Source organism: Trifolium pratense, linkage group LG6 (assembly GCF_020283565.1).
Source record: "Trifolium pratense cultivar HEN17-A07 linkage group LG6, ARS_RC_1.1, whole genome shotgun sequence".
Lineage (NCBI taxonomy): Eukaryota > Viridiplantae > Streptophyta > Magnoliopsida > Fabales > Fabaceae > Trifolium > Trifolium pratense.
The window spans coordinates 27,214,675-27,228,898 of NC_060064.1; the positions used below are offsets into that span (position 1 = coordinate 27,214,675).

General features: G+C 30.6%; 2 protein-coding genes across 2 annotated transcripts; one reads left to right on the forward strand and one right to left on the reverse strand.

Annotated features, from left to right (window-relative positions):
* Positions 1–2,000: 2,000 nt before the first annotated feature.
* Positions 2,001–7,410, reverse strand: LOC123892021 (histone-lysine N-methyltransferase, H3 lysine-9 specific SUVH4-like). Its single transcript, XM_045941876.1, has 10 exons — positions 7,075–7,410; positions 5,822–5,902; positions 5,383–5,484; positions 3,902–3,951; positions 3,731–3,819; positions 3,403–3,559; positions 3,129–3,234; positions 2,846–3,028; positions 2,372–2,605; positions 2,001–2,114 (listed from the first exon to the last, which is right to left on the reverse strand). The coding sequence occupies exons 1-10, from the start codon at positions 7,408–7,410 to the stop codon at positions 2,001–2,003; spliced, it is 1,452 nt and encodes a 483-aa protein (XP_045797832.1).
* A 2,911-nt stretch (positions 7,411–10,321) lies between these two features.
* Positions 10,322–13,557, forward strand: LOC123892022. The gene is made up of 5 exons (XM_045941877.1): positions 10,322–10,371; positions 10,951–11,307; positions 12,978–13,108; positions 13,382–13,434; positions 13,541–13,557. Exons 1-5 carry the CDS (start codon positions 10,322–10,324, stop codon positions 13,547–13,549), a joined length of 600 nt encoding a protein of 199 aa, XP_045797833.1. The 3' UTR covers positions 13,550–13,557.
* The last annotated feature ends 667 nt before the right edge of the window (positions 13,558–14,224 follow it).

Sequence of the window (14,224 nt, forward strand, 5' to 3'; positions counted from 1 at the left end):
AGCTAAAAATTCATCCATTAGAATTAAATAGTGAATTTGAACAAAAAAAATGCTCAAATTCTAATTTTTATTCATTTGTGGCGGCATCACCCATATAACCCAATCGAGGTTGTTCAAGTAGCCGTCGGCTCCACCGCGGACTACTATATATATGACTACTATAAGGATGAAATCTTAAGTCAACATTTTTTATGACGAGGTCCAGAGATATTTTCATATTACATGTGTAATTCAATTTTATTTTTTTGCAGAGAATAAACCAAAACTCGCATACTTTGCAAGGTGAAAACCTATTTACCCGATAATAAATGCTCAAATTATAATATAAATTCTACTTCTAAATTATTTAATTAAACCATAATCTAATACTATCAAATGGAAAATTTGGGGGGAAAAGCTTGAAATTCATCAACAAATACCAGAGTTGGTTTCTTTAGACTTTAGTCTTGGGTAGTTGATTATTTAATTACTTTTAGAATTTAGTAATCTAACATGCAATGGATCCATGGTAATTTCCCTATTCCCTTTCCCATGGAATAATTCTAAGGTCTCCAATTAACCATCATGTGACAAAAAAGTGGAATTACTAATGTTTATCGCATATTTAATTACACTATCATTCATGAATTGGAGATTTTCTATGGAGAGTATATAAGAGAAATATTAAATACTCATGCATGTAATTTCTAAACTCTAATACTAATTTCCACATCAATCTAACTTAGAGATCATAACTTAAAAGGAACTGACTTCAAATATAGATGAACTTCTAATTTAGGGATGACAAAAATATCCGTATACACAAATATCCGTGGATAAAATCCACCATGGATACGGGACGGATAACTTCACGGATATCCGCGGATGAAATAAATGGATATTTTAATTACTCGATACTTAATGGATATGGATACGGATTTAATGGTATCCACGCCCGCGGATATCCGTACCCGCTAATAAATAAGAAATTACTTAAATATCCTTATTTATTAAATATAAAAGAGATTTTTATATTTCGCATAACTTTGTGATGAATTTTATTTTAGTTAGAAATGTATGTATATTAATGTTATTTTTTTAAAAGAAAAATATATGGATATTATATTAAGTTTTGGTAAAAAGAAGAAAAATGAAAGTACATGTTAAATTGAAAGTGAAATGTATGAAAATTATTATGTGTTAATATTTTTTTTTACTTCTTTTAAGAAATTTTAGGTAATTAGAAAACAAATATTTTTTTTAACAAATTATCATCCATGAATATATGTTAATATCTGCGGATACCTCAAAATTCGCAGATTACCCGCTTAGTGGATACCCACACCAATATGGAACAAATATGGATATCATATTTATCTAATGGAGTGGACACGGATATTATAGTATCCGCGCCCATGAATATCCATTGACAGCTAGAAGTCTAGCTTGTCCTCAAACTTTCTTTCATATTTCTATTTGATTCTCTCCTAACTTGCCTTTTCTGGTTTCAAGATAATAATGAAGGGCTGAATCTCACATTCAAGAGCTCAAACTTGATGTCTAGAAAATAACTTCATGCAAACTTCATGTTGGAAAATAACTCATTTCGCCTTAGTTTTTTTATTTATACTCTCTATGAACAATTACCATCTTGCCCCTCAACTTGCCACTAGATTATCAATGTGTCCTCTTTTGTGACTAAACTCATTAATCTTCTCAAAATTAATAATGGCCGGTGGTAGATTCAGAATTTTTTTGCAGGTGGAGACTAAAAAATAGTATAAATATATTTTGACTACAAAATATATTTCGAATTTTAATAAAATACACAATTATAGTGACAAAAAAAAAATTCTCAAAATACATAAAAGTTTATATAAATTATAATTATCCTCTACGAGCAGGTTTCATATTCTGAATGTTCGATGATATTTTTCCTACCACTGAACTAGCAACTAGTGTAAAATTACATAAGCCAATACTCTTGAATCTAATGAATGTCTTACAATTTCAATACTAAATTAGTACAAGCGCTTACGACATTCCTCTGAACCACAATGACATTGCATTTGCTTAATATTTCCATCAGAACCAACCACACTATCAAGTCTATAACCATAGTCATAGGTGAGTTCCTGTTAAAGTTAACAAATAAAAATTGTTTATTAAATACTCAACATGAAGTAGTCATAAAAAAAAAGTGTCCAAAATTTATGAAATTCAATAATTAGATGATGTAATTAAATCATACTTTCTTTTTTGGTGGAAAATCATACTTTCTTTGGTCATAAATATAAAAGAAAATTTGATCAACAAAAATTAACATATTTATTCGATAAAACAGTCTTTCTATTAGGACGAGAGGGAGTATCACATTAGCGATCTTTATTACCTGATAGGGAGGTATGTCTTCTGCTGCAAATAACATCACACGAGCTAGTTTAACATCTAGGTGGTTACTTAGAACACATTGTACAAAGAGGTTTGGTGTACATCCATGATTGATAAATCTTGAAACATTACCAAAAGAACCAGCATCTATACAAAATTCCGGATCCTTTTTTATATACTCGTCGCTTTGTTTAGAAATTTCTTTAGTAGGGAGTGATACACCACCCAACCGTCGCTGTAAAGAAAAACATTGAAAAAAAATATTATTTTTTTCTTAATAAACATACTAGAGAATTTCATTAAAATAAATGCATATATAATATCCAATATATTATATATTATGATATTAATAAATAGATTTTAAGTTGTGTTTTTTTTTTTGTCAAATTCATTGTGAATTTATAATAAGCTTTATATTATATAATTAAGAGAACCAAGATAAATTTCAAATAAAGGAGAGTATTTGTATTCTTACCTCTCTTCCATCTATCTCATTGATTGTGTGTAAACAATCAATATCAAATATGTAATCATTTTCAATAGAATTATCTAACATATCATCCCTATCAAGTACACCAATATACTCTATTACTGGTGCACCTGAGGGGATAAAGTCCCATGTTCTTACGGCCCAACCTTTCTTGGTTGTACGATAAACCTGTGTAAAAGAATGACGTTTTAGTTAATTCACATATTTTAATATAGACAATAATGGTAATCGAGTGTAGATAGAGGTTGGGGATAAAATGGTAAATTACTTCAAGTCGATATTTCAATGTCTTTTGGGAAATTTTATTTCCACAAGTAGGTCCACATCCGCATTGTGGCCCACATTCAACAATGATGTCTCGAGGCTCAATCAATCTACAAAAAATAATTGATTAGATGTTAGTTAGAAACTTAATTTTAAGAAGATTGAACATCATAGATATATTTGTTATCATTTAATACAAGTGAAATTATAGTTTTTTTTAGAGAAGGTACGAGTCTTCAATAACAATAAAAAAAAAAAACACAAATCTAAATTATTACCTGCCATTATTACTGTATGGAAATTTAGAGCCTTTAATATAATTAGCACAAGAGCACGTTTTAATATTTCTGCAACTTCTTTGGCAATGACATCCAGAAGTTCTAGACGGAACTTTAACGTGTTTTGCAACTTGATTTGATGTAATATATGTAAAACCTAAAATTTTAAAACATCGTCAATGTCATTTTTTATATATAAAATAAAGTGATTTGACAGCGTACACAATTCACAAAATATTATTCTTAATACTTAACCGAGAATATAGAAGGAGAATAAAATGAAACATCATAACTAGTGTTCTCGGATAGATAACATGATTGAACTTACCTGCAGGTGCAACCGGAGGATCATCGAATTCATTGGTTACAATTATGTTGATAGCTTCTTGTCCATCACTAATATCCTTGCATACCAAACTAAGAAAATAATTTCTTTTTAACTAAGTTACAAATCATTTGAATTACACTATATTTTTTAAGAGGTTTGTTGATAATGTACCTTGGAGAAGAAGAAAGAGCTACAGAGACTTGTCCTTTCATAAAATTAACCTAAGGTCAACAAAATATTAGTATAATACTTATACTAGTATAAGCTAAAGACTAAAAAAGACATAAAAGTGAGAATTTGGACAAAATTTACTCTCGGAAAGATACTTGGATTGGGGGACATACTGCAGAAGTATAGATTTCGCCGTTTGTTTCAGATCGCGACAAACAAGGAAGGTAAAATAATTGACATGGATAAACTAGTCTCACAGTGTCTAGGAATGTGAGACTAGTTTATCCAAAATTGGAAGAATGGAAGCTGTTGAAAAGGCTTCTCTCGCGGAGCTAGTGTCATGTTTATAGGCAACAACCTTAAATGACCAATCTGATGACAGATTATGTTGGCTACACGAACAGAAGCACGAGTTCACTGTTAGTAGTTGTTACGCGGTGATATGCAGTCGCGTTATCAAAAATCAGCTATACAACAATCTTGTTGTTGCATTGTGCAGGTTGTGGCAGGCAAAGGTAAAGGTACCTTCTAAAGTCATTGTTTTCAGCTGGAGACTTTGTCAGGATAGTCTTCCGACAAGACTGAATTTATGGCAACGAGGGATGTTAACGGATCTGCATCAGCAATGTTGCGTCTTCTACTTTAGCGAAGTTAAATCGCTTAATCATACGTTTTTTGCTTGTCGCGTTGCCAAAGAATTTTGGCGGGCAATCTTTAATTGGATTGGCTGGCAGCCTGGCACCCGAATTCGTGGGGGGACGATGAAGTGCAAAATTTTCTATTGTTTAACAATTTAGTGAACGGCTATGCAAATTTAAATTCTCTCATCTCTTTTGGATTGCAGCATTCTCCAGATTAGACCATTGTGCCAAGAGCACCACGAATGAAATGAACAAGGACTGATTTGGAAAGAAGGTTTGAATACGAACCTGACCTAGAAGGGGCAAGAGATTTGAGGGAAATCAAACAAAGGAAGAGAAATGTGGGGGACCTGAAGTGAGGACCACGTGGGGCAGGATCCGACCCCGAGGTTTTGGAGTTGACAGCGGCTTTTCTTCCTCAAAGCCAGCCTCAAGGCACAAAGTTGAGGGCGAAAAGCCTTTTTGAATAAAGAAAGAGGGACTGGACTTCGATATTGTGGATCGAGTTAAGTGTATCATTTGCGTGCAACTATAGAGACTAATCTTTCGAGTCTTGTGGGATCCAAATGGATGACAAATTTTCCCTAAAAGTTTTAACACTATTGCAGGGCCAAGTCAGGGATCGAACCCAGAACCTTGGTTAAGCCAAAATAGACTAGTATCATCTCATCTAATATAAGTGCTCTTGAGTGCGTTTCTTTTTATTTTGAATGCTAATAAATCATTCTATACTCTCTCATTTAAAAATTACACACATGAGAGGGTTTATTTCCATTTTTAATTACATATAAAATTGACTTAGAAAAATGAAACAAATATTATAGGCATAAAATTTAATACCTTATCTATACCAACTTTAGCCAAATCTTGAAGCTTATTGATTAGATATGTTGATGTTGTGAGTCCTGGAATGTACTCACCATCAATGCCATTTTTATTAACCTACAAAAAAAAATTTAAATAAATAAAAAAAATATGAATGTCATATACTCCTCCTGTAGTGAAATATAACCAATAAATATCCAAAAAATTAAATGCAATTTATACATTTGGGAGTGTATCAAGATGAATACGTACAACAAGTAATACCGCAATTCAAAATCATGAATTTTTTTTTTGAAGAAGCTAAATTAGCCCACTCAAATTGACGTCAGAGAGAATCAAACCTCAGACCTCAAGAGGAGCACACTCCCAGGTCCCAAGCCAATACCAATGCATCAACTCAAGTGGGTTCAAAATCATGAAATTGAAGGCTAAGTCAAAAGAATTATATATGTACCTTGCTAGTCATAAAAAATGTGTCAACATTCTTTTTATTACGCATCTTCTTTCGCTGATTCTTGATTTGATTCTTCTCTTTCTATTCGAAATGAAGTTGTTATATTATCAGGATAAAAAATTAATAAAATACTAAGTTACAAATGAATGTTTAAATGATCAATCTTGAAGAATGTAACTATATTTTGATCTAAATATTAAAATTAATCCACTCAGAGAAAAATTAATATGTTAATTTGAAATATGGGATTTACTATGTAACCAAAAAAAGAAATATGGGATTTACTCGATAACCGATTTACAAACATTAAAAAAAAAAAAAGAGATGCAGAAAGAATATATAAGACATCCACACAAACGTTTCCTTGAGTTTAGCTCACTTGACAATGACATTGCATATTATTGTATTGAACTCGGTACTTCCATTTATTATTGTAGGGATCAAGGTTTGAACTCTAGTATTTCCACTTATTCACCTGAAAAAAATGTGAAATTCTAGCCACTAGGTTTCTTAAAAAATAAAAAATCTACACAAACAATTTTTTAAGATAGTATATATTATAAATATACAAAAATAATATAAAAGAATAAAATAATATAAAAAATTATTATTATAATAAAATTGGATGTATATATTATATATGCTACTCCCTCCGGTCCTAGTTATAAGAAGAGATTCGCTTTTTAGATACATTGAAAGTTTAATATATCTTTTTTTGAACAAGGAAAGTTTAATATATCTAGTCCATATTATTGGCTAGATACATCACATTTTGAATGTATCTAAAAAGTAAATATTTTCTTATAATTAGGACTAGTGGAAGTATGTTTTTAAAATTATTTGTTATTATTTTATATAAGATTTTTTATCAACCCACTATTTAGATTTATATTAACATATATATACCCAAAATAATTACACATGAGTGAAAGACACACGTGCAACAAGTTACGCCGTTAATACTTTACAAAATCAATCCTTTTGAAAACTAATCAATAGACATAAGAGAGACAACATAGGTACGCATGATCTTTGAACTCTTCTCAAAAGATTAAAATAAGTATAACAATATTTTTTTAAGCTATAAATTTAAAAAATTCAAGAAGAAAGAAACTGCGTGACAAAGCAATTCAGTAAAACTTAATCATACGTACTATCACACAAATAATTAAGAAACTATAATATAAATAAGGTGAAAGTATAGAAATCAAAGTAAAAAAGCGAAAAAGAAAGAAAATGCAAATAAATATCACCTCAGCAAGACTACGAAGATTGGCAAGTCTTAAGTTTTCTTTTAAGGCCAAAATACCCCTCATGTCAAGTTCATCAAAAACAAATAAACCACTTTCATCTATTTTTGAAACCAATGTTTGATTTTGCATCAAGGGGTCGATCTTTATTCTCTTCTCAATAGAATACTCTTCAAAATTCACACCTCTCTTTTCATTATGTTGTTGGTCAACAAACTTGTTACCACTCTTATGGTAAATATCATAATGAATCTTTGGCTGATTTTTCATTCTAGAACTCACTTTTATTGGGACAAAATATTGTTGTGTTTCAATTTCACCACTGTTGATAGCCTCCATGTTAACTTGTTTTTTGTGTTTAAATAATATATAAAAATCAATACCTACCAATAAAGTAAAATAAAATAAAATAAGATGAAGATTGTTTTTAAAAATATAATATATGCTCTAATTATCTCAAAAATCAATCAACATAATTATTATGCAATATAGACACGTTACATAATGCAAATTGATGAATATAACAAAAATAAATATTGAATTACATCTTAAATAAATAAATTGGTCATTTTAAACAATAATAAAAAAAAACATTGGTAGTTTTTTTTTGGTAAGCATTGGTAGGTACTCCATCCGTTTCAAATTACTTGTCGTTTTAGAAGAAAAAAAACAAGAAATTAAGAAAATATATTTTTGCATCTTATTCTCCTATTATACCCTTATTGTAATTCACCAATAATTTTTTTTTGCACACATTTTCTCTTTCCAATAAATTTAATATGTTATGTACCAAAAAAAATTAATATGTTATGTACCAAATAATTTTTTTAAAAAAAACTTAGTTTTTCAAATATACATTAAATCTTTTTTCAGTTTCAATTTCAACAACTACTCCTAAATATTTGGAATTTACACGAGGGTATAATAGACAAAATATAACCTTAAATTATCAAAACGACAAGTAATTTAAAACAATTTTTTCTAAAATGACAAGTAATTTGAAACGGCGGGAGTATTAAACAATAATAATAAAAAAAAACTTTAAAAAAAACAATAATAAAATATTTGCTTAAATTTCTATGATATATAACAACTTAATATTCCTTAAAAAAAAACTTAATATATTTTTTAACCATATCCATATCTTTAGTGCAGTTATCATAATATATATATATATATATATATATATATATATATATATATATATATATATATATATATATATTGGTTTTCACTACCACTATCTAATCCATTGGATCAAGCGGTTTCAGCCCCTCAATCACAGTTGCAGATGATCAAACTAGATCCTCTCATCGAGTCTAATGTCAATCATTATTTGACCAACTACATTTTACTCTGGTCATCCGTCAGCCACATATTTTGTACAAATGTAAATGTTGATATAATAGTTAACACACAAATTCGAAAAGAAATAAAAAAAATTAGGAGACTTGATGGTGACCGGTAATATTATAAAACATTTTGCTTGAAAATTTTAGGACTCTTTGTCTAAGAATTAACTATATACTGTATCAATCATGTTGTTTTTCTTGTAATACAATATATTGTTTGAAAATATAAAAAAGATAACAAACAACTTGAATTTTGAATTCAGATAATTTGATAACAAAAAGACGAAAAAAAATAACACCTATTTTGGAGTTGAAAGGAAATATGGTTACATTAAGAGTATATAAACTTCCGTCAGAACAACTAGTAATAAAAGAAAATAATAACGAAAGCAAACGATAATAAACACACAAAAATTTGATAATGGAATTTTTCAAGTGACGGATACGTCTTCGATGGTAAAATTCGCTACAACATATTTCTATTAAATGAGTATATAATTTAGGGTTTCAGTTACAAGTGGTACTCGTCGATTAGAGCAGCCAACAGCCACTTCCTGATGCATATGAGCTAGCCATAATGAACAACTTCAATAGAGTAATAGTAAAACTCTAATGTTATAAAAAAATAAATAGTAAAACTCTAATAAAATCAATATTAGAAAAAGACTTAGGTTTGCGTAGAATTAAGATATATAACTTGATAATAGAAAATCGAAAACTATATCACATATTGAAGTTGGAAGGAACGATAATAATTAAATTACAAGATTATGTAAACTCACCAGAGTAATAGATCAATATTGCCTCAAATTAAGATAAAATGTATAAGAGATATTGATTTATGTGAATGAGTGGATAGATATATATTGGAAATTGGGAGCACACTATTATAATTTGAAGAGAGAGAACCTATGATGTGATTCTTTATTTTATTTTTTTTTGTGTAAATTAGTTATATATCCTCGGCGTGCAATTACACGGGAAATCGAATCCAAAATCTGGATTAAATTACATTCGCACCATCTAATCTAAGTGTCTTTGGGCTCTGTACGTTAATTTTGAATCATAACAAATTGATTAAAATATGTTAAGTATTGGATCTCATTAAATCTTTTACTAAATATATTCTTTTGAATAAATTTTTATATGAATAAATAATATTTATATTTATTATTTTATAAATAGAAATCTATTGATATGGTCAATTTATTTATATAGAAATCTATTGATATGGTCAATTTTGTTTTTGGATTGATATGGTCAATTTAGAATCGGAGAAAAAATATGAAATATTGTATTTAATATTTTCTTAGTATGGATTTAAAAAGATTAAAATAGAGATAAATAAAAAATATCAAAATAATAAATAAATTAAATAATATCCTAAAAAAGCATATGTAGCAAAATTTAACTTAAATAATTAATTTGAAAAAATCAAAATTCAAAAAAATATCTCAGAATATTGGATCTAGGGCCGGCTAGGCTGTGGAGAATCCTACTTTTGGCCCTCCCCCATCATACATGTGACTCCCTGATATTCCGAATTTACCCCTCTCGCTACTTAGAAAGCGAGTGTGTAAGTAGCAAAAATTGGGGGGGGGGGGGGGGGGGGGGGGGGGGGGAGAGTTCGCTTTATAGAATGCAATCTGCAGTTAAATTCACTTTATGGATAGCAAACTGCAGCAAAGTTCACTTTCTAGATAGCAAAATGCAGCGAAGTTCGCTTTCTAGATAACAAACTGCAGCCAAGTTCGCTTTAATGCGAATTCCTTTTTTCATGATTTTTTTTTCATTCTAGAGGATGGATTTGAGCTAAAAATATTGACACTCGCTACTTAGAGTGCGAAAAAGTGTTCGCATCCTAGAAAGCAAGAGGGTTAGTTTGGTAACATCAGGAGATGGCCAAGGATATTCAGGGGGTGCGAAAAGTTGGATTCGGCTGTGGAAAGCAAACCAACAACACATGGCCCAATAATTTAGCCAAATTTTGATTTTTTGGTGCTTTGATATTTTGGTTTAGGGTTTAGGGTTTTTTTTTTTGGTACATGAGTTTTTGGTGCTTTATTCAGTGAAAATATAATATTTTAAAATAATTAGGTGTCTACTTGCCCTTTATTTTTATTAGAGCCCTAGATTTTTGTATTAAATTTTGAGTTTTTCGTACTTCATTTTGTAAAAATATAATATTTTGAAATAATTAGGGACTCAATTGCACTTTATTTTTATTAACGGTCCAATTTTTAGCATTACATATAGTCTCCAAAGTATTTAAGACACTCTTAGTTGGACACTAGTAGAAATATGACATATTACTTAAGCATTTTACATCTGACGAACATATGTCAGATGTAAAACGCTATATGGAGTAGTCTTTTCATCTGGTCTCAATATCCACAGATGTAAAAAAAATATAGACAAGACTTTTTACATCTGACTTCAATATACCAGATGAATAACTAAACGCGGTGGCAATCTTGTAATTATGGTGAAAATTATCTAAAATACATATATATCTGGCCATATTTAGCCTCAAAAAAACACTCGCACAAAAAAAAAGAAATCGATACAATACAACCCTAGCTCTCTCTCGCGATGCAAACCCAGCGCCGTCCTCCACCGGCGACGAGATTGAACCTCAGCGCCGTCCTTTAATCAACTCACCACCACCGCCTTATCTCAGCAGTCGTTCTCTCTCTCTCACTCGCGCAGTCGTCCTCTCTCTCTCACTCGCGCAGTCGTCCTCTACCCTCACGAACCCTAACTCCAAATCGAAGGTTGTCTTTCATTCTCCAGCCTCTACTCTCACGAATCGAAGGTTGTCCTCCTTTCTCCGGCCTCTACTCTCACGAATTGAAGCTTGTCTTTCTCTTTCACATCGATTCAGGTACGTACTCTTGTTTCTCACGAATCGAAGGTTTTAGCTCTTAGCTCTTTGTGGTTTGTTACTTGATTTTGTTTCTACTGAACTGTTTCTTTGTGTTTGTGGTTTATTTTGTTTCTACTGAACTGTTACCTGATTTGGTTTTAGCTCTTATTCTTTGTGTTTGTGTTAAAGTTTAGTGGTAAAGTTTAGCTCTTATTCTTTGATTTTAGTTCTTAGTTTCTCAATTTCTATTCTTAAAATTATGTTATGTTTGTGTTCTTAGTTTAGAACTCTGCAGATCTGTTTCTGTTCTATTTTGATTAAACTAAAATTTCTGTTTAGTTGAATTGAAGTTTAGGTTAATTGGAAGAATTTTCACATATCAATTAACAGATATAACTATGAAGAATTTCTGTTTAGTTTAAGAATTTCTGTTTATATTTGTTACGGTATGGTTTTGGTTTTAAAACTTTTGTTTAGTTTAAGTTTAAGTTAATCTGTGAAAAATTTCTGTGCTATTTCACATTGGTTAATTGGAAAACATTTCAACACAATTATGGTATGGATTCTTCATATTTATATTTTTTTTAAGGTGTTAAACTTGTCTGTAGTTGTTGGCTTATTGATAAAACAATTCTTCAATTATATTAGTGAACTAACGATTTTACTCTCTTTGTATCAATAACGTGAAAGTTCCACTTGCTTTAACTATATGTGCTTTAACTATAACGTGAAAGTTGTTTGGCATATGGTACTGGTTTTTATGTGCTTTCTTGCTCAGTTCTTGAGTGATTGGATTCTTAGTTTATGTTATTCTTGAAGGCCTGCTTTGGTTTGGGTTTCCTGGCGTCTGTCTTTTGGGGTTTGGCCCTTAAGTATGGTTTTGGGTTCTCTTGTTTGTGGTTCTGTATCTGTTTTTGCTGCTGGTAGTTTGGGTAAGGTGATGGTTTTTGGGACTTGTAGCTTTTTAGTTTTTAGTTCCAGCTGTTGTTTCATGGTTTCTTCTTGATTTTTATTTTTATTTGCATTTGTTTCTATGATTTCTTTTGTAAGTTATTGCTTTTGATTGCTTTTGGTGTTGATTCATGACTTTAGCAGTTATGTTAAATTAGGTGACAACAAGCACATGTATTGCTTTTTTTCTCAGTTATTGCATATATGTTTCACAGGTTAACTTCTTTTGTCTCTTTCTATGTGAGTGTTGTTGATTGGATAATTTGGATTGATTTTCTAGTTTAAGCATTGGTTGTTATTAGCTAACAGAACATGGACTTCATGTTTCAAGGTTGGTGATCTTATTCATTAGGTCACCGGAAGCTAATGAATGGCTTTGGTGATCCTGTTACCACTCTTTTTCATTAACTATTTCTTTGATTCTGTTGGATTCAGGCATATACAGAGACAGAGTAAGTGTATGCACAAATGACCATGTTTTCTTGAGTACCAATGGAGGCATATGATAAATAGCATTTTACGGTTATGTGGCTGGTTATATTGTTTCAATTTCAATACCTAACATAACATGTGATTTGTGCTTCATTTGGCCATTCAAAAAAGTATTGTAGAAATTACTATTGTGACTTGTTTGTGTTTATGCTTATGTTTTTGTTCATATGTTGAGCCAATGTTCCTTCAATGTGTGGCTATTGAAATGTTGTCTTCTAATTTATTGTGATGACCATATGATTCAGGTTTGAGAGAGTGGTTACATTTTATTTCTCAGAGTTAGTAATATCCATTACGATGCCAATGTGGATGGATGGCGGGATCTTGATTGGAGTAGCAAGGCCATACATATTGCTGCTAGAAACCAAACAAAGTGGTAAGTATATGACTTATCAAATTAATCTTCTAGTCACAAATGGTTTGAGTAATATTACACTACCTGACCCTGGCTCTGTTAGTAGACTTTTGAATGCATTTGTTTATATGATAGCATATGATATGACTGCCTTGTCTTGATTCAAGTTGAAGTTCTGTACATTTTTGCTATATGATATTTATGTTTCATGTAAAAGACTAAATTATAACCTTTTCAGTTTTCAATCACTACCATAATTTCTTTGCAACTGATATTATCCTTATATTAATTTAGGTCACATTAAGTTGCTAAGTAGTCTTTGTTTACCCTTCAGAAATGGTAGAAAAGTAAGTATTATACATGTTATATTTATATTTATATTCTTTTTCTTGTTTTTATATTCCCCCCAAAGAACAAATTAATTAATTAATTAATTAGGCATCTGTTTTGCAGATAGGTTGAGATTGTAAAGGAAGAAGGATTGGAGATATCTCAACCAGCTCTTGATCCAAATTCGACAGAGATACATCATAGAATTACAGTTAGAGCTAGGACCAAGAAAGCGCATAGGTAACATTTGTTTTAGAGCACACAATTGTACTTACTAATCGTTGCTTGTCACTTGTCATGCCTTATCTTGATTTTCTTACCTGCATACGAGTGTATGACTTAGTAATTTGTTGTTCTTGAGCATCTACTATAAACTTCACTAAATGGCTATGCTGGTTGTTGCTTGCGTGATTCACTAGCTAGAAAGGGGTCAAACAGTGTGTTATTCACATTTGCTTTTGCATTTAGCTGTTGTTTGGATAAATGATTCATTTACCATACATTAATTAACATATTGTAGTTATTTACATATGAATTAAGTTATTTACATATTGTAGGTGTTCAATGATCCCACGACATTAACAGAGGAGGAGCTGTATGATTTGCGAGACCGTTGGGCAACTTGTTTTCTTGACCTATATAATCCTGATGTAGATTATGATGATGCCGACGGAAAGATTAGGAGCTAGCTAGGTTTGTGTGAAGTTACAATTGATTAGTTATGATGATGTTTTAATTTGTATTTTGGATGGATTAGTATTAATTATTATGATGTTTTGTATTTTGGATTTCAATGGTTATACTTTA